General features: G+C 53.1%; 3 protein-coding genes across 7 annotated transcripts in view; 1 reads left to right on the forward strand and 2 right to left on the reverse strand.

The window, feature by feature from the left end:
• Positions 1-7,192, reverse strand: part of MAST1 (microtubule associated serine/threonine kinase 1) — a 35,000-nt gene extending 27,808 nt beyond the window's left edge. The window contains exons 1-3 of one of the 3 annotated variants that reach the window (XM_060181794.1): positions 7,116-7,192; positions 1,893-1,921; positions 107-195 (exon numbers count right to left, since the gene is read on the reverse strand). In XM_060181794.1, coding sequence (XP_060037777.1) covers positions 107-195; positions 1,893-1,921; positions 7,116-7,154 — 157 coding nt within the window. In that variant the 5' untranslated portion in view covers positions 7,155-7,192. Of the gene's footprint in view, positions 1-106; positions 196-1,569; positions 1,722-1,892; positions 1,925-7,115 lie in introns of those variants that run through there. The other 2 variants (XM_060181793.1, XM_060181796.1) reach the window with 2 other exon arrangements.
• On the forward strand, positions 116-20,172 carry RTBDN (retbindin). Of its 3 annotated transcripts, none has more exons than XM_060181822.1 (7): positions 116-206; positions 13,813-13,966; positions 14,614-14,791; positions 15,558-15,630; positions 15,711-15,821; positions 18,444-18,540; positions 19,701-20,172. In XM_060181822.1, exons 1-7 carry the CDS (start codon positions 166-168, stop codon positions 19,899-19,901), a joined length of 855 nt encoding a protein of 284 aa, XP_060037805.1. In that variant the 5' UTR covers positions 116-165; the 3' UTR covers positions 19,902-20,172. The 3 variants fall into 3 exon arrangements, with proteins under 3 accessions (XP_060037805.1, XP_060037806.1, XP_007532525.1); XM_060181823.1 differs by having other exon boundaries at positions 19,799-20,172; XM_007532463.2 differs by lacking the exon at positions 13,813-13,966 and having other exon boundaries at positions 130-206.
• Positions 20,173-23,129: 2,957 nt separating this feature from the next.
• On the reverse strand, positions 23,130-27,066 carry RNASEH2A (ribonuclease H2 subunit A; the record flags this gene model as incomplete). The annotated part of the gene is made up of 5 exons (XM_060182453.1): positions 23,130-23,306; positions 23,426-23,549; positions 24,825-24,912; positions 25,003-25,140; positions 26,968-27,066. Coding segments are annotated over 5 exons (582 nt in total), but the record flags the coding sequence as incomplete, so codon positions are not given.
• Positions 27,067-27,070: the final 4 nt, after the last annotated feature.

Consider the following 27,070-nt stretch of genomic DNA (forward strand, 5'->3'; position numbering starts at 1 on the left):
GCCTCTTATCCAATCTGGGCTCAGCTCTGGCCAGGGTTGGCCCCGCCCCTCGCCAGCGGTGCCCCCCCCCATCCAGGCAAGTGACCCCCAACCTCGCTCCTCTCACCCAGGTGGCCGGGCAGCGGAGAGTGGGGTCGCGGCAGGGTGGGCGAGGTGCTGGTCAGGATGAGGCTTTTCCGGTTACTGGTGCGGCAACTGCAGGGAAGGTGAGGCAAGGGGTTCCCCCCCCACCGTCAGTGTGTGTGCCCCCTCTCCCCTAGCTGTCTTCCACCTCATCCAGATCCCCTCCCCAATGCCGCGACCTCGTTCCCATCCGTGGACCCTGAGGCATCCCTCGAGGACTGCTCGAAGGAGGAGGCTGTGTCTGTAAGGCCTGTGAACCAGACCCCCCCCCCCGCCAAATTTCTATCACGTGCCACCACGCGAGGGAGGGCGGGGGGCGACTAGTGACAACCTTTTCATGTCTGCGACACCATCGAAAGGGCAGTTTGTGTGTCTTGGGGTCTCGTGCCTGGCGTTCACTGTGCATTAAGCACCCAAGGGTGACGTCATGGCTCCCAGTCCCTGGGTGTCTCTCCTGTCAGCAGGAGGCAGAGGCAAAGGCCACTGGTCCCCGAGCACCGTGACAGGTGCCACAAACAGGACTTCTGCACCCCTACACACACACCTCGTGTCCCCACGAGCCTGCCCCTGTCCCCTCCCCCCCCAGCTCCGTCACCCAGGGGTCCCTTCCTGATCCAGGATGCCCTGTGTCCGTGCGCCCTGGTCGCAGGTGGGGGTGGGGGACACCCCAGGTTTGTGAGGACTCAGGAGGTTCTATGCCACACCTGTGTCCCTGGGCCTCGCGGATGTCCCCTCCCACCTTGGGGTGCCTGTCTTACAGCCTCCGCGGATGGGGAGGGGGTGTCCCTTGTCCCTCACCTGGGGGAGGGTTCCCTGCATGGCCCCAGGATTGGGATGGGGACACTGAATCTAGGCCACTGGGGCTGGCGTGTGCGTGTGACATCATGTGCCCTGTGTCACTATTTCCCCCCTGAGCTGTCTCTTTGGGAGGGTGGGGGGGGGGCTCCCAGGTATGACAAGCGGCCCCCTCCCTCTCCACTTTCTGCTCCAGGGGACCCAGGCTTCCCTCCCCCATCATGTCCCCCCACCCTTTCCCCTCCGCCCCGCAGTGACTGAGCATGTCCGCGGTCCGAGTCCGGGTAGCTGCAGCTATTGTTTGAGGAGGGGGGGACCCCAACCCCAGCCTCCCATTCTGTCCGACCCCCCACCACCACACACCCCACCCCAGCACCCCCTCATCCCCGGGGTGCCAAGGTCCGCAGCGCCAGTGCAGACAAAGGCGCCTCAACCCCTCCTCTCCTTAGGGGTCCCCCTGCCCCCCAGCATGCAGACCCCCCCAGCAATCCTTGGAACCCCATCCCCAGCAGGAGGGGCGCAGCGCGGCCCACCCCCCAATGGGTGCAGCATCCCGGCCGCGCCCTGCCGCAGCGGCGCTGGGGGTGGGGGGCGGGGGGCCGGGATGGAGGGGTAGGTAGGGAAGTGAGTCTGGGGGTTTGGGGGGGCTACCTCTTGGTGCGGCGGAACATGCTGCCGCCAGGGAAGGAGGGCATGGAGAAATTAGAGAGCGCGGTCCAGAGCGACTCAGACATGCCCCGGCCGCGGCGACATGGTGGCAGGTGCAGCGGCGGCGGCGGCAGCGGCGGGTGCGGGGCGGAGGCTGTGGCCGGGGCGGGAGGGAGAGGGGAGGGGGAGGGGGAGGAGGAGGGAGGGGCCGGGAGGCCGTGTCGCCGCCCGCCGCCAGGGGGCGTCGCCACCGCCACCGCTGCCGCCGCCGCCTCTGGCGCCCCGCACCCCCCGCCCGGCCCAGCTCCGCGCTCCCCCAACCTCACCTGCTGCTCTTCCTGGGCAGCGGCAGATCCTTCTAGAAAGAAAAGCGGTCAGGCGGACAGGGATCAGCGGGCCCCTCCTGGATCCCCCCCCCACCAACATCAGGGGCTTCGAACCCGCGACCTTGAGCCTGGGAGGGGCGCTGGTGGAGGTGCACAGTGATAGTCAATGCCCCACCCCACCTCACCCCACCCCAGAATGGCCCCGGAGCCAGAGCTGAGAGGTGCCCTGGTGGGGAGAAGTAAAAAAGACTTTCCTGCCGGAGGCTCTGAGGTTTCAAGTTCAGTCCCCAGCACCTCCATCAGCCAGAGCTGAGCAGGGCTCTGGGCAAATACTAGTACCACCATCAATAATAATAACAACAACAACAATAATAATATGAAATGGTGCTGGGGAGACAGCTCAGGGCTTCTGCAAAAAGACTCTCCTGCCTGAGGCACTTAAGGTTCCAGGTGCAATCCCCAGCACCACCATCGGCCAGAGCTGAGCCGGGCTATGGGGAAATAATAATAATGACGATGATGGGGAGTCAGGCGGTAGCGCAGTGGGTTAAGCGCCGGTGGCACAAGGCACAAGGACCGGCATAAGGATCCTGGTTCGAGCCCCCAGCTCCCCACCTGCAGGGGAGTCGCTTCCCAGGCGGTGAAGCAGGTCTGCAGGTGTCTGTCTTTCTCTCCCCCTCTCTGTCTTCCCCTCCTCTCTCCATGTCTCTCTGTCCTATCCAACAACGATCACATCAATAACAACAACAATAAAACAACAAGGGCAACATAAGGGAATAAATAAATTATTTTAAAAATTAATAATAACAATAATGATATATAATAGGACTGGGGAGACCGTACACAGATTCTGGAAAAAGACTCCTGCCTGAGGCACTAAAGGTCCCAGGTTCAACTCCCAGCACCACCATCAGCCAGAAATGAGCCGGGCTTTAGGAAAATAAATGAAGAAGGAGGAAGAGGAAGAGGAGGAGGAGGAGGAGGAAGTAATAGGGCTGGAGAGACAGCATAAAGGTCATTCAAAAAGGCTCTCCTGCCTGAGGAACCAAAAGGCCAAGGCTCAATCCCCTGCACCATCATCAACCAAAACTGAGCAAGGCTATAGTCCCCCCTCTCCCCTCCCCCTGCCCTAATAGGACCCTGGAGTCAGACTCAAGACTCTGGAGTCAGGTTCAAGTTCCAAGCCACCCTGCCACTTGCAGGCTGTGTGGCCCCAGAGAAGTCACTTAACCTCTCTGGTCTTCATGTAGGGTGTTTATTTATTTGCCACTAATTTATTATTATGTACTGACTGATTGATTGATTCGAGATAGAAAAGAAAGGGACAGTAGAGGAGAGAGTGACACCTGCAGCACTGCTCCAGTGGGGACCGGGGACTTGAACCCGGGTCCTTGCACACTGTGACATGTGCTCTGGCTGTGTCACTATCAAGTCCCTTATTTTTTAAAAAAGTTTTTATTTATTTATTTATTTATTTTCCTTTTTGTTGCCCTTGTTGTTTAACATTGTTGTGGTTATTAATGTCGTTGTTGTTGGCTAGGACAGAGAGAAATGGAGAGAGGAGGGGAAGACAGAGAGGAGGAGCGAAAGACAGACACCTGCAGACCTGCTTCACCGCCTGTGAAGCGACTCCCCTGCAGGTGGGGAGCCGGGGGCTCGAACTGGGATCCTTACGCAGGTCCTGGCGATTTGCACCACGTGCGCTTAACCCACTGCGCCACCGCCCGACTCCTAAGTCCCCTATTTTTATTTTATTGATTGAATTTTTTTTTCTTACCAGAGCCCTGCCCAGCTCTGGCTGATGGTGGTTCTGGGGACTGAACCTGGGGCCTCAGCGCTTCAGGCAGAAAAGGCTTTTGCAGAAACATTATGCTGTCTCTCCAATCCTTCATGTGAGTCATATGAAAGGGGGAGCAACAGTAGCCTTGGATGTCTTGAGTTCAATCCCTGACATCGAATGTGCCAGAGGGAGATTCTGCATCTATCTACCTATATATCTACCTATCTATCTCATTGATACATTGAAAAAGTCTTTTGAGAACTGGGGAGATACCATATGGTTAAGCAAAACATCTTTCATGCCCAAGGCACCAAAAGTCCCAAGTATCAGTGTTAACAAAAGACAGAGCTGAGTAGTGCTCTGGTTTAAAAACATTTTGTGTGTGTGTGTGTGTGAAATTAGAAATTAAAGACACAATACAGGGAGTCGGGAGGTAGCACAGTGGGTTAAGCACACATGGCGCAAAGCACAAGGACTGGGCATAAAGATCCCGGTTCGAGCCCCCAGCTCCCCACCTGCAGGGGAGTCGCTTCACAGGCGGTGAAGTAGGTCTGCAGGTGTCTGTCTTTCTCTACCCCCTCTCTGTCTTCCCCTCCTCTCTCCATTCTCTCTGCCCTATCTAACAACTACGACATCAATAACAACAACAATAATAACTACAACAATAAAACAACAAGGGCAACAAAAGGGAATAAATAAATAAATATTTTTTTAAAATACTCTCCTGCCTAAGATACCCAAGGTCCCAAGTTCAACCCCCCCAGCAGCACCGTCAGCCAAAGCTGAGCAGGGCTCTGGTCAAAATAAATAATTAAATCATTAGATCACCTTGGCCATGACCTTCTAGTAGCTGGCGCCTCCTAGAGTATTCTAGGAGGTACTACAGGCCAGTCCTGCAGGAAGCCCTGGAGGACTAATAAATCAGGGAACAGGGGTGGATGCAGACAGAGGGGCGCCCCCCTGGCCACCCCCCACTCCCCATGCACAGGGACAGACGTCAGGGGTCACAGGTTACGCTGTCCAGATCCCAGCCCTGCCTTCCGGAGTCCAACGAGGAAATCCAGTCCCCGTTTTCTCTCCAGCCTTGGCAAGATCCCTAGGAAGGAGCAAAAGCTGGAACCTGGTGCTGAGCAAGACCGCAGTGACCCAGGCCAAAGCCAGACCTGGACCCCAGACCGCAACCCGCCCCCAGCCGCCACTAGGGTAAGGGTTGGGGGGACACTGGGCCCTAGAGGCTGGCCCTCCAGAGATGGAGGGTGGCTTCAAATGCCACTGTCAGGAGCTTCTGAATTTTGTCCCATTCCACTTGCGGCCCCTCAGGCATTCCAGGGTCCAAGAAAAGAGGTTAGGGGTGCACACTGGAGCGGAGAGAATTTGGACTGTGGGAGGAGGTGTAGACAGCGCTCTGGGTGCTCCTCAGCTCTTGAAATATTTACCAGTGGGAGCCAAGTGGTGGTAGAACACGTCACCCTGTGCCAAGACCCGGGTTCGAGCCCCTGCTCCACACCTAAAGGGGGAAATCTTCACAAGCGGTGGAGCAGAGCTGTATGTAGGTGTCTCTCTTTCTCCCTCTCCCCTCTCAATTTCTCTCTGGCTCTATACTAAACGATAAAACGAAATGAAATGAAACGAAATGAAATGAGATGAAATGAAATGAAATATAAAAGAAGAAGAAGAGAAAGAATTGCACCTGAGCCAAAGGCTGCAGTGTTCAGTAGGGAGGAGGAGGAGCCGAGATGCGAGGGCGTGGTCCTCTCGGGGGCGGGGCCTATTCCGGAGCCCGCGTGGCTCTGAGCCAATGGCAGCCGACAGCAGCCCAGTGGGCGGGGACACAGCCCATGTTGGCCCCGCCCCATTCCTTTTTTTTTTCCCCCCTCCCTCAGGACCGCTGGGAAGGACCAGAGATGGGCTGCTAATTCTCCTAACTCCCCAGAGGGACTGAGGGGGTGCAGGATGGAGGAGAGGGGGGCCCACGAGGGGTTAGAAGACATCCGAGGCTCCGAGCTGGGGGCTTCTAGACTGGAAGATCCTTTAAGAAAAGTTTATCCCTGTATTGATTTTTAATATTTATTTATGTTTTTAATGAGAGGGAGATACAGAGACAAAGACACACAGAGAGACCAGAGCCCTGCTCAGCTCTGTCTTCTGGTGGTGCTGGGGATTGAACCTGGGACCTCAGTGCCTCAAGCAGGGGAGTCCATTTTGCAGAATCTTAATACTATCTCCCCAGCCTTATTGTTATTGTTGTTGTTGTTGTTGTTATTATTATTTTACCAGAGCCCTGCTCAGCTCTGGCGTCTGGTGGTGCTGGGGATTGAACCTAGGACCTCAGAGCCTCAGGCAGGAGAGTCTGTTACCGTCACCATTATGTTATCTCCTCAGCCCAGGAATTCCTTTCTGCCTTCAAACCCAGAGTCCACCTGCTATGCTAGGGGAATAGGGGGTTGGGGGTTGGGGGTCGGGGGAGGCGGCACTGTCCTGGGACTCCAAGCAAGTTTGGGGGTGAAACTTCGCTCACTTTCCCCTATGGGGAAACCCCACTTCCCCCAGCACTCCCAAGTGGAGACCTTGGACGGCCGGCTGGGTCCCTGTCCCCCCACCCACCCCAGCCCGAGTACCCCACGCCCCTCTCAGAGCCCCCCCCCATCCGGGAGTGGACCCGCGCCTCCTGCGCCTGCGCAACCCCGAGACCAGCGCTCAGCCTTCAAGGAGCTAAAAATCGCTCCCGCCCACCTCCAAGCTGGGCCGGACTTGGGGCTCCCGGGGAGGGATGCAGGGAGGGGGGCGTCGTAGTGGAAGTGTGGGGGGGGAGTGCGAAAAAGAGTGAGTGAGGAGGGTGTCCGGGTGTCTGCCCAGTTGGGACAGTCATGGGGAGTGGAGTGGCCCAGAGCTGCCCACAGCTGGCACTGGGGGGTTCCCCTGGCCTCAGAAAGGGGGTTCCCGGGTTGGTGGGGGGGTGAGGGGCGAGGCTGCAGCGCGGACGTGTTTACGGAACCGCGGTGCCGGAACCCCGAGGGGCACAAAGCCTGGGGCAATAACTTTGCTCTTGCCCACCCCTCCCCAGCTAGGCGGGGTGCCATGGCTCTAACTTGGGGTTCCCAAGACCCCACGGGTAAGCCAGGCGTCCCTCGGGCTCTGTCCCTCGGGAGGAGGGAGCGAGAGGTCGCACCCCTGGTTCCCCGGGGCGGTGCCGGAGGGGCGGGTCCCCCAGCGCGGGCGGAACTGCGGGTTTCTGGCGTGGGTTCGAGTCCCCGGGCCACCGGAGTGGGAGGGGGGGCGAGAGGGGTCTGGGATGAAGCCCACAAACACACAGACACACACACTCGGCTCAAGTTCTCCCGTCCCCCCCCCATAATGCGGGCCCCACCCCGGGGCGCCAACCCCTGCACCCCCGCCTCTCCCCTGCACCCCGTCACCCCATGCACCCCGGGGCCGCCGCCTACCTGCATCCTCCGGCGGCGGATCAGGCCGGAATCGTCCATGGCGGCAGCGGCGGCGGCCCCGGGAGGGAGGCGGGAGGCGGGAGGCGGGAGGCGGGAGGAGGGGGAGGCGACGGGGACCGCGGCGGCGGCGGGGGGTGGGGGGGTGGCGGGGGCGGGGCGATGCGGGCGGGCGGGCGGGCGCCGTCACTGCGTCTGGGCTCCCGCCGGAGCCTGGCCAGGGCTGCCCGCACTGGGGATGAACCAGGGCGGAGAGGGGGTTCAGGGCGCCGGGGAGCGGAGTGAGGCCCCCCACCTCCACTCACCCATACAGACAAGCTACCGAGAGACCCCCACCATCAGGAGAGACACCCCAGGGAAGCTAGTGGGTAGACCTCCCCAATTTTTTTTCATTTTTCAAGAGACACCCCATGAGAACCCCCTCCTCGCAACAGAAGGACATCCAGAGAAAAGAGAGGTTCCTGGGTAGAGCCACCCCCCAAAAAAAACCTTCTGGGGAAAACCTCTAGCCCCTAAGTGGATAATTCACCCCTCAACGACCCCCCCCAGACACACACACACACACACACACACACACACACACACACACACACTCCAAAAATCATTCTTCAGAGAAATGGTTCTCAAAAGGTGCCACTTCCTCTCCCTGCCACCCAGCCTCAGTAAGAGACATTTCTGCAGTGAACAGACCCCCAAAACAAACATCCCCCCACAAGGCAGAATCACACATGTCCTGATAAAGTGACATTTGCATATCCTCAAGGAAGGGAGGATCCCCCCCTGAGAAATTGTCACATATCTGCATACACACAGAGACACACATATGGACAGAGATGTACCGAGATAAACAGAGACAGACAGACACACACACACACACACACACACACACACACACTTCTCTCCAGCAGAGCCTCCCTCAGGGAGCCCTGAACCCCTCTAGTGAACCCTCCCTCATCGGTAAGATTAAGGTGACAGGTCTAGGTGAAGCTCTATTTATAGGAGTGATTAGCTGGTATTGGGGGGGGTGCGGTGGATGAAGTGACACACACACACACACACTAGTTTATACTAGTTGAGGCCAACTGTGTGACCCACTCCAACAAAAAAAAAAAAAAAAGATGGAATGGAAAACATCAGAGACCCTGCCCCACCTCTTACTCCAGATGTACTTAGGAGAGGGCTAAAGGTGGGTTGTGAACTCCCCTGGCACCAAGGGCCTAAGGGTTGCGGCCACTTGTGGGGATGGTAGGGGCAAGCCCTGGAGGCCACCTGGGGTGGACAGCGAAGTCTCCCTCTGTCCCTCTGTGCCTGGCCTGCGGTGTCTCTGACTGGTCTATCTGCTTTGTCTGGCCAGCGGCTCCATTCCCCTGGCCTGGCTGGGCGCTGTCCGCGGTGCTGACTCAGCACGTCTCTGTCCACGGTGCTGAAGCCGATGCTTCCCGGGTGTTGGGGGTCCAGGATGTGGAAGAGAAAGGATGTGGAGGGTCTGCAGGGAGGCACAGCACAGGCCCCGGCGAGAGATGACCCAGGAGCACCTCACAGTGGCGCAGGGTAGACCCGGGCAGAGGCTAGGCCCCTGAGGTCTGGCTGGAGTGAGCTTCCAGAACATGGCTGGGACACACAGAGGAGCTAGAGGCAGTGTCTGCAAAGCATCTTCTAAAATATTTATTGTAATTTTAATGATAGAGAAAGAGAGGCCAGAATCCTGATTTTTTTATTATTAACTTTATTGGATAGAGAGAGCTAGAAATTCAGAGGGGAGGGAGAGACAGAGAGACACCTGCAGACCTGTTTCACCACTTGCAAAGCTTACCCCCTTCCACTGGGGACTGGGGGCTTGAACCCAGGTCCTTATACACTGTAATATGTGCAGTAACCAGATGCACCTCCACCTGGCCCAAGCCCTGCTTTTAATTTTAATGAGAGAGAAAGAGAAAGCAGAGCCCTGCTCAGCTCTGGCTTCTGGTGGTCCTGGGGATTGAACCTGGAACCTCAGAGCTTCAGGAAAGAGTCTTTTTCAGAACCACTGTGCTGTCTCTCCAGCTAAATGTATTCATCTGGTGGCCTAGGAGGAGGTGCAGCAGACTAGATACTGGACACTCCAGCATGGGGTTCTGAGTCTGATCCTTGGATGTATATTATATATATCCAGAGGGATGTCTTATATTTGCTCTCTCCCATAGAGACAGAGAGAGAAAGGCTGGGAGACAATATAATGGTTATTCCAAAGACTCTCCTGCCTGAATCTCTGAGGTTCCTGGTTCAATCCCCAACATCACCATCACCCAGAGTTGAGCAGAGCTCTGGTCAGTCTCTCTCTATATATATATATCTTTCTCTTTGTATGTTTCTCATTAAATAAATAACCGAGAGAATGGGGGCTGGACAGTAATGCATCTGGTTCAGCAACACACCTGCTACAATGCACAAGGATCCAGGTTCAAGTCCCTGCTTCCCACTTGCAGGGGTGAAGCTTCAGGAGTGGTGAAACAGGGCTGCAGGTCACCCCCCTGTCTACCTGTCTCTATCTCTCCCTCTCTCCTCCTCCCCCCATCTGGATTTCTATCTATCCAGTAAATAATAAATTTTAAACGAAAATAATGTTAGAGAGAGAGAATTTTGAAGGAGGGCTGACAATGATGCTGACATGAGAAACCACAGAGAGAGACACACATACCTCAGACATAGAACCACACACTGCCCAGCAGACAGCAGAACACCCTTAAATATTCTTGGGCAGCCTTCACGGTCAGACCCCAACAGGTGGTGCAGCAGATAGAGCGTAGGACTTACAGCACAACGTTATCCTGATTTTTTTTTTTTCCTCCAGGGTTATTGCTGGGCTCGGTGCCTGCACCATGAATCCACTGCTCCTGGAGGCCATTTTCCCCCCTTTTGTTGCCCTTGTTGTTGTAGCCTCCTTGTGGTTATTATTATTGCCATTGTTGATGTTGTTCATTGTTGGATAGGACAGAGAGAAATGGAGAGAGGAGGGGAAAACAGAGAGGGGAAGAGAAAGATAGACACCTGCAGACCTGCTTCACCGCTTGTGAAGCGACTCCTCTGCAGGTGGGGAGCCAGGGGCTCGAACTGGGATTCTTACGCCGGTCCTTGTGCTTTGCGCCACATGCACTTAACCAACTGCTCCACCGCCCAACCCCCTTGTCCTGAATTTGTTTCGTAGCATTGCACATACCAACACAATATTTTGGTAAACCCCCCCCCAATATATCAAGAAACACAAAATAAACAAATATTCAAAATCAACAACTTTAGGGGACAGGCAGTGGCGCCCTAAGTTACAATGTGGAAGGACCTGGGTTCAAACCACAAGTCTCACCTGTGGGGGAAGCTTTGCAAGTGAGGAAGCTTCAAGTCAATCTCTCTCTCTCTCCCTGTCTCTCTTTTATAATAGTTTTATTTCTATAATTTTTTATTTTATCTTTATTTATTTATTGGGTATAGACAGTGAAAAATCGAGAGGGAAGGGGAAGATAGAGAGGGAGAGAGAGAGAGAGACACCTGCAGCCCTGCTTCACCACCTGTGAAGCTTTCTCTTTGCAAGTGGGAAACAGGGGCTCAAACCTGAGTCCTTGTACACTGTAACATGTGCACTCAACTAGGTGCATCACCACCCAGTCCCCCCACCTCTCTTTTCTCTATTTTTCTGTCTCTATCCAATAAATAAATAAAATATTTAAAAGAAAGCAAAGTCAGGGGCTGGGTGTTGGGTACTTGATTGAGCACACAGTTACAATGCACAAGGACGCAGATTTGAGCCTCCAGTCCTCACCTTTAGGAGGAAAGCTTTGTGAGTAGTGAAGCAGAGATGCAAGTCCATCTCTCTCTCTCTCTCTCTCTCTCTCTCTCTCCCTTCCCTCTAAATTTCTGACCATCTCTGTCCAATAAATCAAGATAATAAAAATGTTTTTTTAAAACAAACTTCTTGAATCTGATGTTGGGAAGATGATTAGGAAGCAAAGACTTTTGCAATGTATTTACTTATTCATGTGGGGTGGGGGAGAGCCTAAGTATTACTCTGCCATATATGATGCCAGAGATTGAATTCAGGACATCATCACGCTTGCAATTCCTACACTCTCCTGCTGATTCATTTCCTAGTTAACTGAGGTCAGCAACTTAGACATAACACTTATTTAAAAGTGTGTGTGTTGTCCAATAACGACGACATCAGTAACAACCACAATAATAACTACAACAATAAAACAACAAAGGCAACAAAAGGGAATACATAAAAAATATTAATAAATTTTTTTATCTTTAAAAGGGAGTCGGGCAGTAGTGCCACGGGTTAAGCGCAAGGACCGGCGGAAGGATCCCAGTTCGAGCCCCCAGTTCCCCACCTGCAGGGGAGTCGCTTCACAGGCAGTGAAGCAGGTCTGCAGGTGTCTATCTTTCTCTCCCCCTCTCTGTCTTCCCCTCCTCTCTCCATTTCTCTTTGTCGTATCCAACAACGACATCAGTAACAACCCCAATAAGAACTATAACAATAAAACAACAAGGGCAACAAAAGGGAATAAATAAATAATAATTTTAAAAAATTAAAATTTAAAAGTGTGTGTGTGTGTGTGTGTGTGTGTGTGTGGTGATGGTGGTGGTGGTGGTAGTGGTGGTGGGTGGTCAGACCAGTACTAATACTTAATTCTGACTATGGGTGGTGCCCCAGATTGAATCTGGGAACCTTTACATGCAAGACTACTGCTGGGCTGGCGAGATAGCATAGGAAATACACAAAAAGACTCTCCTGCCTGAGGCTCTGAGATCCCAGGTTCAATCCCCAGAACCACTATCAGCTAGAGCTCAGCAGGTTCCTGGGAAAGAAAAAATATAAATAAAAAACTACAGCTCGGGGGGGAGGGGACAAGCGGTAGTGCAGCAGGTTAAGCGCATGTTTCACAAAGCACAAGGACCAGTATAAGGATCCTGGTTCGAACTCCTGGCTCCCCAACTGCAGGGGAATGACTTCACAAGCAGTGAAGCAGGTCTGCAGTTGTCTGTCTTTCTCTTCTTCCTCTGTCTACCTCTCCCCTCTCCATTTCTCTCTGTCCTATCCAAAAATTACAATATCAATAACAGCAACAATAATAATACAACAAAAATTAAAAAAAAAAAACAAGGGCAAAAAAATTTTTTTAAAGTTAAAAGAAGCTAGGGACACCAGTGCCCTGCTTGGCTCTGACTCATGGTGGTGCTGGGGATTGAACCAGTGTCCTCAGAGACTCAGACAGGAGAGTCTTTTTGCAGAACCATTATGTTGCCTCCCCACCCCAATTCGTGACTTTTAAGGTAATTTTGGAGGGAAAAAGAAAAAAAAAAAACCGAGAGCCAGCCATGAGAAGTGTGAGGGCATTCCTGGTGGAGTGAACTACAAAGGTGTGAGGGCAAAAAGTAAATTGGTGGGAATAGGGTGGTAGCGCAGCAGGTTAAGTGCACATGGCGCAAAGCGCAAAGACCAGAATAAGGATCCCGGTTGGAGCCCCCCCCCCCACTTCCCCACCTGCAGGGGAGTCGCTTCACAAAAGGTGAAGCAGGTCTACAGGTGTCTGTCTTTATATATATATATACATATATATTTTTTTCCCTTTTGTTGCCTTGTATTATTATTGTTGTTGTTATTGATGTTGTCATTGTTGGATAGGACAGAAAGAAGTGGAGAGAGGAGGGGAAGACAGAGAGGAGGAGAGAAAGACAGACACCTGCAGACCTGCTTCACTGCCTGTGAAGCGACTCCCCTGCAGGTGGGGAGCAGGGGGCTTGAACCGGGATCCTTACGCCGGTCCTTGCGCTTTGCGCCACGTGCGCTTAACCTGCTGCGCTACCGCCCGACTCCCTCTTTCTTTTTATTTATTTACTTTTTATATTTATTTATTTTCCCTTTTGTTGCCCTTGTTGTTGTTGTAGGTATTGCTGTTGTTACTGATGTCTTTGTTGTTGGATAGGACTAAGAGAAATGGAGAGAAAAGGGAAGACGGGGGAGAGAAAGACAGACACCTGCAGACCTGCTTCACCGACTGTGAAGCGATTCCCCTGCAGGTGGGGAGCCGAGGGCTCAAACCAGGATCCTTATGCGGGTCCTTGCGCCAGCAATAACCCTGGAGGCAATAAATAAATAAATAAGGAGTTGGGCGGTAGCGCAACAGGTTAAGCACACCTGGCGGAAAGCGCAAGGACTGATGTAAGGATCTCGGTTCAAGCCTCCGGCTCCCCACCTGCAGGGGAGTCGCTTCACAGGCGGTGAAGCAGGTCTGCAGGTGTCTGTCTTTCTCTCCCCCTCTCTGTCGTCCTGTCCTCTCTCCATTTCTCTCTGTCCTAACCAACGACGACAACAATAATAACTACAACAATGAAACAACAAGGGCAACAAAAGAGAATATATAAAATAAATAAATAAATAAATAAATAGCTCCCTTTGACAGACCTGCTTTGCCATGTGCACAACCCAGGTTCAAGCCCGGCCACCACCGCATTGGAGGAAGCTTCTGGGCTGTGGTCTGTTACTCTCTACCTCTCTTTATCAATAAATAAGACAGATAGACAGACAAACAGACATGGGAAGAAGCAGAGCCTCCCTCTGGCACAAGGGAAGCCCAAGCTTCAGAGTCCGGGCTTTAATCTACTGCACAGGGAGTTTGAAGTCACGGAGTGAGCAGAAGGGCGAACCCTGGCTCTCTCCCACCAGCCCCCAGGTCCCTGGGCCTGAGGCTCCTGGAAGAAGGAAGGGCGGGGCATCTCCAAGCCCCTCCCCCTGTGCGTGCACCAGGTCACATCCCCTCAGCTGTCACCCATTCCCGGGACTTGACCCTGAACTGTCACCGCGGACCAGAGACTCACAGGTGAGGGGGCGCTGTCAGTGGAAAGAGGACATGGCCTTTAATCCCCCCATAAACCCACCACCACCTCTGCTGTGGTACCTTAGGGTCCCCAGGGAATAGAACCCCAAGTTCTGGCCACTGCCCAGCTGGACCCCAAAGGCCTGGCCACCGTGGCTGTCCCTTCCCTAAGCTGATCAGAAAAGCAGTGAAGGTGACCAGGAGCTGAGCCGGCTGGCGTGCAGGGGGAGGAGAAGGGGGATTACTGAACTGAAGGGGGGGTCCCCTTCGTTCTGAAGAGTTAGGGGGTACCCCAGCGAGGGTTGGGAGGTCTTGGTGGGCAAAGAGCTATTGTGCTGCAGCTCAGGGAGGGAGAGGGGCTTGGGCCTCAAGAGAAGAGGTGATTTACTTGGGCAGAAGGGTGTCAACCTCCCCCCCCCCCCCCCCGGCTGGGCCGTTCTCTGCTCCAGCTTGGACTCCTCATCTCCTGGGTGGGTCTCTCAGCTGCCAGTGCTGGGGAGACAGTGCGGTGGGAGAACTTGCATACCAGAGGCCCTGGGTTCCAGAACTCAACAGAACTCTGGTGTCCCCTTCTGACCCCAAGAAATAATTAGGGAAGGGTTGAAGGAGGCCCAAGGTCTCCCCCCCCCATCCCCACTGACTCATTACAGGTGCTGATGGCTGGCAGGGATCCCCCTCAAGCCTGGGGCCCAGTGTGGGCACTGAGGCTGACAGTGGCTTGTGTTCTGCTGGGGATCTCCGGAGGAGGGAGTCGCCCACTCTCAGAGGGGCCCCCAGGACCCCCAGTAGGGGAAGCCACCATGGACATCAGCCTGCTGCACCAGGCAGGTGAGCACCCAAGATTCTACCCACCCCCCAGCTCCACCCAGGACAGCCCCCTCTTCCACAGGAATGTCAGGATTTCCTTAGGCAAGGACGACCTCGGGGAGCAAGGAAAACGGGGTTCAGGGCTTGAGCAGAAAAATCTGGGTTAAAGACAAAGACTTAGGCTGAGGGGACCCCCACAGTTTTTCTACAAAAAGACTCTCCTGCCTGAAGCTCTGAGGTCCCAGGTTCAATCCCCAGCACCACCAGAAGCCAAAGGGAATAGAGATAGACACACAGAGATACACACAGAGACAGAGACCGAGGGAAAGGCAAAAAAGCTCACCAGGACTGTGTGCCTGCTCGACCTTGCAGGAGGCGAGGTTCAAGCTTGGAGGCCCACAGTGCATTGAAGGAAGCTTCAATTCTGTGTTCTCTCTCTCTCTCTCTCTCTCTCTCTCTCTCTCTCCAGAAAGTCACAGTGGATAAAGGTTTGAGCTTTCAAGCATGAGGTCCCAAGGTGTTCATCATATCAGTCAGTGTAATATCTTCTCTCTCTCTCTCTCTCTCTCTCCTCTTATAGTTTAAAAGTTAAGAGACTGGATTGGAGAATGGTTATCTCTGCTGAAAACAATGCTGTTTTCTACAAGTTTGTCGGGAACTATTTAAAATATTAGTGTTTGGGCAAACACACACAGGTCTTAAGACTGGGTAGTGGCACTCACATTACCATGTGCAAGGACCCAGGTTCTAGTCTCTGGTCACCACCTGTTGTCCTGTCACCCCTCAGACTCAGAGATGGACATGTCCCCGGAGATGGTCCTCGGGACGCTGCCAGACCACTGCAGGCCACCCAGCTCCAGGTGAGGGATCAGCGCCCCTGTCTGTCCAGCTGTCCCAGCCCCCGGCCTTCCTGACAGGGCTCCTCTGTCTCCAATTCCAGGTGCCAGTCCTTCCTGGGGGACCTCCGAGTCCGCCTCCAGAGTCGCTTCCATCTGCTGTTACTTGGAAATCGCCACCCGTGGCCGCTGTGCCAGGAGCTCTGTGACACCTGGTAGGGGCGGGGCCGTGAGGTGGGCGGGGATAAAGTCCTCTGGCCCCGCCTCCAGCTCCAAGGAGCAGGGCATATTCTCAAGGAGACCAGGGACTCTGGCGGGAAGGGGTGGGCCCTGGGCATTCCGAATAGCAGTAAGAAGGCGTGGCCTTGCAGGGTCCTAGATTCCTTTATTTATCCTTTTATATTATTATGTAGAGGCAGAGACCACAGCAATGAAAAAAAGAAGAAGGGGTCCGGGAGGTAGTGCAGTGGGTTACATGCACATGACATGAAGCGCAAGGACCGGCATAAGGATCCCGGTTCGAGCCCCCGGCTCCCCACCTGCAGGGGGATCGCTTCACAACCGATGAAGCAGGTCTGTAGGTGTCTGTCTTCCTCTCCCCCTCTCTGTCTTCCCCTCCTCTCTCCATTTCTCTCTGTCCTATCCAACAACAGTGACAGCAATAACAACAACAACAGTAACAACGATAAACAACAAGGGCAACAAAAGGGAAAAAATAGCCTCCAGGAGCAGTGGATTCATAGTGCAGGCCATTAACCCTGCAGGCCAGTGATAACCCTGGAGGCCAAAAGAAAAAAAAGAAAGAAAAAGAGAGGAAAGAAGGGATAAAGAATACAGAGGGAAAGCTTCACTAGCAGTGAAGCAGGGCCACAGGTGTCTCTCTGTCTCTCTTCCTCGCCATCTCCCCCTTTCCTCTCAATTTCTGGCTGTCTCTATCCGATAAATAAAAGTTCAATCCCCTGCACCAGAATAAGCCAAAGCTGAACAGTACTGATAAAAAAAAGAAAGAAAAAGGGGCCAGATGGTGGCACACCTGGTTAAGCACAAGTATAACAGTGCTCAAGGACCCAGGTTCAAGCCCCTGGTCCCCATCTGCAGGGGGAAAGCTTCACAGGTAGTGAAGCAGGGCTGCAGGTGTCTCTCTGTCTCTTTCCCACTCTGTCTTTCCCTCCCCTATCAATTTCTCCCTGTCTCTATGCAATAATAAATAAAATATTTAAAAAAGAAAGAAAGAAAGAAAGAAAGAAAGAAAGAAAGAAAGAAAGAAAGTAAGTCGTGGTACTACCAGATTTTGAACCTGGAACCTTTGGTGCCTCAGTGCTGCCCATCGCTTGTGAGGCTTTTTCCCTCTGCCAACTGTGACTGGGGGCTTGAATCCGGTCCTTGTGCTTTAGAGCCTCAGGCATGAGAGCCTCTTTGCATAACCATTATGCTATTTCTGCCGTCCAATATGCTATCTCCCCAATACCTATGTATTCTTTATTATCCCTTCTTTCCTTCCTTCCTTCCTCATTTTTTTTCCTTTCTTTCTTTCTTTTTTTTTTTTTGCCTGCAGGGTTATCGCTGGGTTTCAGTGCCTGCACCATGAATCCACTGCTCCTGGAGGCCATTTTTCCCCCTTTGTTGCCCTTGTTGTAGCCTTGTTGTGGTTATTATTGTTATTGTTGATGTCATTTGTTGTTGATAGGACAGAGAGAAATGGAGAGAGGAGGGGAAGACAGAGAGGGGGAGAGAAAGACAGACACCTGCAGACCTGCTTCACCGCCTGTGAAGTGACCCCCCTGCAGGTGGGGAGCCGGGGCTTGAACCGGGATCCTTACGCTAGTCCTTGCGCTTTGCGCCACCTGTGCTACCGCCCGACTCCCTATTTATTTATTTATTTTTTAAAATTCCTTTTTGTTGCCCTTATTGTTTTATTGTTGTAGTTCTTATTGCTGTTGTTGATGTCGTCGTTGTTGGATAGGACAGAGAGAAATGGAGAGAGGAGGGGAAGACAGAGAGGGGGAGAGAAAGACAGACACCTGCAGACCTGCTTCACCGCCTGGGAAGAGACTCCCCTGCAGGTGGGGAGCCGGGGGCTCGAACCAGGATCCCTACGCGGGTCCTTGCGCTTAGCGCCACGCGCACTCAACCTGCTGCGCCACCGCCTGACCCCCTCTTTCTTTTCTTTCTCTTTCTTTTTTTTTTGCCTCCAACCCTGGAGCTCGGTGTCTCTTAATGCCCAGCCACCATGCTACCTCCCCTGAAAGAACTACAGAAGAGGGAGTCGGGCGGTAGGGCAGTGGGTTAAGCGCACGTGGCGCAAAGCGCAAGGACCGGCATAAGAATCCCGGTTCGAGCCCCCGGCTCCCCACCTGCAGGGGAGTCGCTTCACAGGCGGTGAAGCAGATCTGCAGGTGTCTGTCTTTCTCTCCTCCTCTCTGTCTTCCCCTCCTCTCTCCATGTCTCTCTGTCCTATCTAACAACAACGACATCAATAACAACGACAATAATAACTACAACAATAATAAAAAAACAAGGGCAACAAAAGGGAAAATAAATAAAGTTTAAAAAAAAAATAACAACTACAAAAGATTTTGAATAACAAGGAGTAGAAAGAAAAAAAGGAAGTGATTCAGCAAGCTGAGCACAGGACCGGTAGGCATACGTCTTCCGGTTTCTCTTTGCCTCTGAATTTGTTGCTTTCAATTCCTGGGAGCACGGTCTGATAAGGGCGTGGCCCCCAAGAGGTGTCAGGGTGGGCGAGGTCCAAGGGTCCCAGCCTCCCTACAGATGCACCTGCAGCACGTGTAACCATGCCCCCACGGGCTTTCCTCTCCCCTCGCCATCTCCCCCAGGCTGGCCTCCTGTGAGACTGATCCCGCCTGTACCCCAGCCTGGCTCTCCATCACAGGATCGAGGCTCTGCCCGGCTGGCTGCAGGACCTATGCGAAGGTGAGAGAGGGCAGATAGCTCTGGGGAAAGATTGCTGCTTCCAGCGACTAGGCCCACCCCAACAGTCAAGATGACCTGCTCCCTCCTCTGTCCCCCAGCCCCCCCAAGTCGGTGACAACTCCTGCCTCCCAGGGCCCGCTGGGTCCGGGCTAGCTTTCCTCAGGTAGTATCTGTATTGTAGGTCCATCGCTGGAGGAAGATGCAGAGTCTAGCCCTCACCTTACCCAATGGCCAAGCTTTCCTTGTCCCCCTTCTTAGTGAGAGAGACAAAGGAGAGAGAGAGAGAGAGAGAGAACTATGTCATTCTGGCACACTAGATGCCAGGCATCAAATTCAGAACCTCATGTTTGAGAGTCCAGTGCTTTAGGGCTGGGGAGATAGCATCCTGGTTCTTATAAGAGACACTTTCTTGCCTGAGGCTCTGAGGTCCAAGGTTCAATCCTCAGCATCACCAATCAGCCAGAGCTGAGCGGAGCTGTCTCCCTCTCTTTCCAGAGCACTGCTCAGCTCTGGTTTATGGTGGTGTGGGTGATAGACAGACCTGGGGCCTCAGAGCTTCAGGCATGGAGTCTTTCTTCCGTCACCACGGTGCTATCCCCCCCCCCCCACTCCATTCCTGAGCATTACATTAAATAATAAAAGTAAACAGAGATAATAAAAGTGATGGTGGTGGTGACTGGTGGCGACATAGATTGCCCACCCCAAGGCACCGGCTCCACTACGGCCTCACCGCCAAATTCCTTGGGAACCGACCCCACGCAGGCCCTCACACCGGGCCCTATACCTGGAGCTCCGGCCCCGCCCACTTATGTCTAGTCCCGCCCACACGCGGCCCATTGGATAAACTGACACTGCCCATCAAGACATAGCGACACCCACAATCCAAGTCGCGATGTAGCCCCGCCCACATGGTGACTGGCCCCGCCTTCGTGCAGTTCCCCTGGAGCTTGGCCACGCCCACCCAGAGATAACCCCGCCCACAGACCATTCCCACCCCGTGGCTGGTCCCACCCACCGAGCGCAAGACACGCCCACCCGGTGACTGCCCTCGCAATTCCATTGGGTGTTGGTCACGCCCACCTAGGCAAACCTCACCCATGTGCCCGGCCCGCCAATACCTGGGCACACCCACCTGATGCCGGTCCCCGCCCCTTCCCCAGCTCTTCCCAGATGGGGCGGACGTGTGTCGCTGGGCTCTGGGTCCTGCCCTGCCCATGGCGCCTCCTGGCTCCCAGCGCTGCCTCAATATCTCCACCAGCGCCCAGGACAGCACCCTCCTCCGGGTCTCCCGCCGTGCCCGGGCCTGGATCCCCGACGGGGCAGGCAGCGCGAGCGGCAGTGGCAGCGGCGGCGGCCCCTAAGGGCGGATCTGGGCCTGGAGAGTTGGTGACCCCCTTCCTTGGCACCCAGGCCACCACCCCGCTCGGGCCACTGTCACCACCGCAATGCAGAGCTCGGTCCCTCTGAAGCTTCTAGTCTCTACCCTGCCTTTCTCTTAGACCCCCCTCTCAGGGGACTAAAGCGAAACCCCGCCCCCGTGTACACACACACACACACACACAGACACACACACAGACACACACTGATTTTCTGCTCCCCACGTTGAATAAAACCATTGGCTACAGAGTACAAGGTGTGGCTGCTTCTTGATGGGGAGGGGTGGTGAGGTGGGAATCATGGTGCGAAGGAGACAGATGTCTCTCTTTGAGTTTTTATTTATTTAAATTTTTATTTATTCATTTTCTCTTTTGTTGCCCTTGTTGTCTTTTTATTGTTGTTGTAGTTATTGATGTCATCATTGTTGGATAAGACAGAGAGACATGGAGAGAGGCGGGGAAGACAGAGAGGGGGAGAGAAAGACAGACACCTGCAGACCTGCTTCACCGCCTGGGAAGCGACTCGCCTGCAGGTGGGGAGCTTCGGGATCCTTAGGACGGTGCTTGCGCTTAGTGCCACATGTACTTAAACCGCTCCGCTACCTCCCGACTCCCAATTTTTATTTATTTTTTACTATCTTTATTGATTGGATAGAGACAGTCGGAAATCGGGAGGGGAGGGAGAGAGAGGGAAAGAGACAGACACCTGGAGCCTGGCTTCACCCCTGCAGGTGAGGACCAGAGGCTTGGAACGCCTGCCCCTAGCCATTTTTTTCTTTTTCCAAGATGTCCTTATTTTAATGAGACAGAGAGATACAAAGAGAAATTCCAGAGCCCTTCTCAACTCGGGCTGATGGTGGTGCTGAAAATTGAATCTGGGACCTTGGAGCTTCAGGCAGGAGAGTCTCAAAAACCAATGAGCTCTCTCCCCAGTCCAAATAAGTCATAAGATTTTTTTTTCTGATTTATTTCATTTTAACGAGAGACCAGAGCCCTGCTCAGCTGTGGTTCATGGTGGCACCAGGCATTGAACTTAGGACCTCAGAGCCTTAGGTAGGAGTCTTTATTTTGTGCTGTTGTTGTTTTGTTTTTATTATATTTATTTATTCTCTTTTGTTGCCCCTGTTGTTTTTATTGTTGTTGTAGTTATTACTGTTGTCGTCATTGTTGGATTGGACAGAAATGGAGGGAGGAGGGGAAGATAGAGAGGGGGAGAGAAAGACACCTGCAGACCTGCTTCACTGCCTGGGAAGCGACTCCCCTGCAGGTGGGGAGCCAGGGGCTCGAGGTAGGAGTCTTTGTTTGCAGCTAAGAAGGTGGGGAAGCAGACCAGGCTTTGGACTCTTAAGCATGAGGTTCTGAGTTCAAGTCCTGGCATTGCACGTGCCAGAGTGATGCTTTGGTTCTTTCTCGCTCCCTCACTTAGAAAAGAGTATATCGGGCAGGGGTAGATAGCATAATGGTTATGCAAAGAGACTCTCATGCCTGAGACTCCAAAGTCCCAGGTCAATCCCCTGTACCACCATAAGCCAGAGTTGAGCAGTGCTCTGGTTAAAAAAAAAAAAAGGGTATATCTTGGGCTCTTGGGTGGGGGGACACAGCATGATGCTTCTGCGAAAAGACTCTCCTGGTCTGGCAGTAATGCAGTGGGTTAAGTGCATATGGCGCCAAGCGCAAGGACTGGCCTAACGATCCTGGTTTGAGCCCCCAGCTCCCCAGCTGTAGGGGGGTCCTTTCATGAGCGCTGAAGCAGGTCTGTCGCTGTCTGTCTTTCTCTCCCCCTTTCTGTCTTCCCCTCCTCCATTTCTCTGTCCTATCCAACAACAACAACATCAATAACAACAATAATTACAACAACAAAAATAAAAAAAAAAAAAACAGCAAGGGCAACAAAAAGGGGAAAAAATAGCCTCCAGGAGCAGTGGATTTGTGGTGCAGGCACCGAGCCCAGCAATAACCCTGGAGGCAAATAATAATAATAATAAATAAATAAGAACATCTCTTTCAAATATTTATTAGCGAGGGAGAGAAAAGCAGAGACTGCCTCTGGCATGTGCGATGCCAGACACCGAACCCTGGACCGTGAGCCTCCAATGCTGATCTACTGCACCACTTAACCAGCCACTATCTGAAATCTTTATTATATCTTATTTTGTTTTGCCTTCAGTGTTATCACTGGAGCTCAGTGCCTGCAATATCAATCCACTGCTCCTGGAGGCCATTTTTCCCATTTTGTTGCTCTTGTTATTGTCACTTTTGTTGTTATAGCTGTTGCTGTTGTTGGACAGGACAGAGAGAAATGGAGAGAGGAGGGTAAGACAGAGAGGGGGAGAGAAAGACAGACACCTGCAGACCTGCTTCACCGCTTGTGAAGCGACTCCCCTGCAGATGAGGAGCCGGGGGCTCGAACTGGGATCTTTATGCCGGTCCTTGCGCTTTGCGCCACGTGTGCTTAGCCTGCTGCGCTACAGCCCAACTCCCTCTCTCTCCCTTTCTATCTCCCCCTTCTCTCTCAAATTCTCTCTGTCCTATCCAATAAAATGGGGGGGGGGAATGGCCTCGAGGAGGAGCAGTAGATTCACAAGGCCGGCACTGAGCCCCAGCAATAACCCTGAAGGCAAAAAACTAAAAGAAAAAAAAGTAAAAAATCAGGAGCCGGCAAAACGGCTCATTAGGAACTAGGGTTCAAGCCTATGGACTCTTTCACTGTCTGTCTGTCTGTCTCTATCTATCTCAATCTGAATAAGTCAGCCTGGAGCAGTACAGCCCTGGCAACAACCAGGCCAAAATTAGAAAAAGGAAGGAAGGAAGGAAGGAAGGACGGAAGGAAGGAAGGGGAAAAAAAAGGAGTCAGGCAGTAGCACAGTAGGTTAAGTGCACAAGGCACAAAGCACAAGGACCGGTGTAAGGATCCTGGTTCGAGCCCCTGGGCTCCCCATCTGCAGGGGGGTCATTTCACAAATGGTGAAGCAGGTCTGCAGGTGTCTTTCTCTCCCCCTCTGTCTTCCCCTCCTCTCTCTATTTCTCTCTGTCCTATCCAACAATGATATCTACAACAATACTAATAACCACAGCAAAGATAAAACTCAAGGGCAACAAAAGGGGAAAAAAAATAGCCTCCAGGAGCAGTGGAATTAAGCCTGGAGGGAAAAAAAAAAAAAACACCTTTCCTTGGTATTGTCATGGGCTTCTTGAAACAAACAAAAGACTTGGTTTTCCTTAAAGGACTTTAATCTCATCAGGAGGGGAGGAGGGCACTAGAGCGAGGAGGCAGGCTCCAGGCCGCGCTCCAGGAAGAAGCGGTGGGCCAGGCGGGGCCGGGCGCAGGGGCTCTGGCTGAAATAGGATGTGATGCTCCTGGCTCCCTCCTGTTCCTCCACAGAGTCCTCCCTGGGAGGAGGTGATGGTAGAAGGTGAGGGGGGTCCTTCCTTTCTCCCAGGGCCAGGGACTCCCCTGAATCCCACCCAGGGGGGATGGAGAGGGGGCTGTGAAGAGGGAAGTCACCCACCACACCACGTCCTGGGCCTCTTTCTCCAGGATGCTCTGTGCCGTCCGCCAGCTGAAACGCACGAACTGGGGGAAGCCGAAGACAGGCTCCACCTGCTTCCTGAGCCACTCCTTCGTCTTGGGGTCTGGTGCGGAGTTAGGGATCGGCGGGTTAGGGTGAGGGGCCCCACCACCACCACTTCCCAGGTCCCTGCCAAGCCAGCCCTGCCCATCCGCAGCTAAGGTCCTCTGGCAGGCTGCTGAGGAGAATTCCTACCCCAGGACCTTTGCACCTGCTGCCTGTCCACCACCTGCAACTCCACCCCTGCTTCATAAGTGCCTGTGGGGGGTAGATGATTCCCACCTCTCCAGGGCCACCAGGCCAGGCCACCATCGCCACCACGTGGCTTCCAGGGAGGGAGCAAGGCGCTGACTGCCACACTTCCTTGCAGGAAGTTAGTGTGTCTACAGCCCAGGTCTGTCTTCTCCATTTATTCTTTTCACCTGAGCCCTGTGGAGCTCTGGGTACTGGTGGTGCTGGGGATTGAACCTGGGACCTCAGAGCCTCAGGCAGGAGGGTCTTTGTACTATTTCATTTATGTATTTGATGGAAGAGATAGATGATAAGTAGGTAGTTAGATAGATGAGAGAGAGACAGAGAACACCCAGAGCCCTGCCGAGACCTGGCTGGTGGTGGTGCTGGGGATTGAACACAGAACCTCAGAGCCCCTGGCAGGAGAATCTTTTTTCTTAGAGAGAGATGATGATGAATGATAGATACATAGATAGATAGATAGATAGATAGATAGATAGACAGATAGATAGATAGGAAAAAGAGAGAGAGGAGAGAGAGCAGAGCCCTGCTCAGCTCTGGTTGACGGTAGTGCTGGGGATCGAACCAGGGACCTCAGAACCTGAGGCAGGAGTCTTTTTGAGCCAATTATTATTATTATTATTATTTTACAGTTTGACTTATTTATTAATGACAAAGAGGAGGGAGGGGGAGAGAGAGAGAGAAGCAGAGCATTATTCTGGTACAAGTGCAACCAGAGACCGAATTTACTGCTTTTACGAAGCAGTGGTGCACTCAATTATGCATACATAGTACGAAGCACAAGGACCCAGGTTCGAGCCCCCGGCTCTCCACCTGCGGGGGTTGGTGGGGTGGTTACTTCACAAGCGGTAAAGCAGGGCTGCAGGCGTCTCTCTGCCTCTCTCCCTCTTTCGTCTCTATCAAATAAACAAATCAATAAACAAATCAATCAATAAATGTGCTATTAGAAGAAAGAAAGGGAAGAGAGAAAGGGAAGAGAAAAAAGAAAAAAAAAACTCTAGAACTTCACCCCAGCCCAGCCCAGCCCAGCCCAGCCCAGCCCGGCCCTGTTGCAGGCCACTGCCAGGGGGCGCCCCGGCACGCTCACCATTGGGGTACCCGGAGCCGTAGTCGACGTCCAGATGGTCCAGGTCCTCCAGGAACCGCCAGCTCTTCACTGCCTGGTCACGGGCCACCTGCAGGCGAGACGGGCACGCGGGGATCCCTCCGGATCGCTGGGGTGCGGAGGGTGCAGGGTGGGGTGCAGGTGGACGGGGCCCACTGACCTTGGCGCAGATGCTGGCGGCGCTGACCACCGGGTACAGGGCGTCCGCCTTGGCCTTGACCGTGATCTCCACGCCGGGGAAGCGCTGCTGCAGCCGCTGCTGGTAGGTGTCTGGGGGCCCCACGGTGTCCACAAACACCTGCCGGCGACAGGGCACCCCGGCTTCAGGGCCCAGCCTGGGCACTCTCTTCCCCACACCAGGGTCCTGCTGAGCTCTGGCTGCTGGTGGTGCTGGGGATTGAACCTGGGACCTCAGAGCCTCAGGTGGGAGAGTCTTTATTGCATCTCCCCAGCACACACACACACATTTAAGTATTTATTTAATTTTAATCAGGAGAGAGACCAGAGCCCAGCTCAGCTCTTGCTTCTGGTGGTGCTGGGGATTAAACCTGGGAACTCCGGTGCTTTAAGCTGGAGAGTCTTTTTTCTGTTTTGTTTTCATTGTTGTTGATGTCGTCGCATCCATCGTTGTTGGGTAGGGCAGAGAGAAATGGAGAGAGGAGGGGAAGACAGAGAGGGGGAGAGAAAGACAGACACCTGCAGACCTGCTTCACCGCCTGGGGAGCGACTCCCCTGCAGGTGGGGAGCCGGGGGCTCGAACCAGGATCCTTACGCCGGTCCTTGCGCTTTGCACCAGGTGCGCTTAACCTGCTGCACTACCGCCCGACTCTCTAAGTTTTTTTTTTAATATTTTATTTACTTACTAATGAGAAAGATAGGAGGAGAGAAAAAGAACCAGACATCACTCTGGCACATTTGCTCCTGGGGATCGAACTCCGGACCTCATACTTGAGAGTTCAAAGCCTTATCACTGTGCCACTTCCCAGACCACGCCTAAGTTTTTGGTTTGTTTTTTTTTTAAAGAAAGATTTATTTACGTGGTCCGGGAGGTGGTACAGTGGATAAAACACTGGACTTTCAATCATGAGGTCCTGAGTTCAATCCCCGGCAGCACATGTACCAGAGTGATGGCTGGTTCTTTCTCTCTCTCCTCCTATCTTTCTAAATAAAATCTTTAAAAAATAAAGATGGATTTATTTACTAAATGGAGGGCCGGTTGGTGCAGTACCTGGTTGAGTGCACATATCCAATCCCCTGGTCCCCACCTGGAGGGGGAAAGCTTTGCAAGTGGTGAAGCAGACTTGCAGGTGTCTCTCTCTCTCTCTCTATCCCCCTCCCCTCTCAATTTCTGACCATCTCTATCTAATAAAGATAATACAAAAAAAAAAAAAATGGAGAGAGAGAAGCAGAGCATAGGGCCAGGTGGTGGTGCACCTGTTTAAACACATACATTGGGAGTCGGGCTGTAGCGCAGCGGGTTAAGCGCAGGTGGCACAAAGCACAAGGACCAGCAGACGGATCCCGGTTCGGGCCCCCGGCTCCCCACCTGCAGGGGAGTCGCTTCCCAGGCGGATGAAACAGGTCTGCAGGTGTCTGTCTTTCTCTCCCCCTTTCTGTCTTCCCCTCCTCTCTCCATTTCTCTCTGTCCTATCCAACAATGATGACATCAATAACAACAACAATAACTACAACAGTAAAACAACAAGGGCAACAAAAGGGAAAATAAATAAATAAATATTTTTAAAAATTAAAAACTAAAAAAAAATAAACACACACAATACAGTGCACAAGAATCTGGGTTCAAGTCCCCGGTCCCTTCCTGCAGGAAAAAAGCTTCTCGAATGATGAAGCAGGGCTGCTGGTATCTCTGTTTCTTTTCCTGTCTCCCTCCCTTCTCAAATAAGTGTCTGTCTCTATCAAATAAATACGAGGAAACAGAGCTCTTAGCACAAAAAAAAATGCTGTGCGCTGAATTCAGGACGTCAGGCCTGCAAAACCAAGAGCTTCAGCCATTGTGCCCCTCCCTACCCACATGTCCCCCCCCAACACACACACACACACATCCACGTCAACACCCCTGGTTGGACAACAGGGATTCAAGGAGGGTCCCCCACAGCCGGCTCACCTGAGTAACATTCACACCTTGGTCTAAGGCGTGCTGGATCAGGCCGGCGGCCGTGTCATGAGACAGCGAATTCAAGTTATATTTCACCCTACGGTGTGAGGGG

Source organism: Erinaceus europaeus, chromosome 23 (genome assembly GCF_950295315.1).
Source record: "Erinaceus europaeus chromosome 23, mEriEur2.1, whole genome shotgun sequence".
Lineage (NCBI taxonomy): Eukaryota > Metazoa > Chordata > Mammalia > Eulipotyphla > Erinaceidae > Erinaceus > Erinaceus europaeus.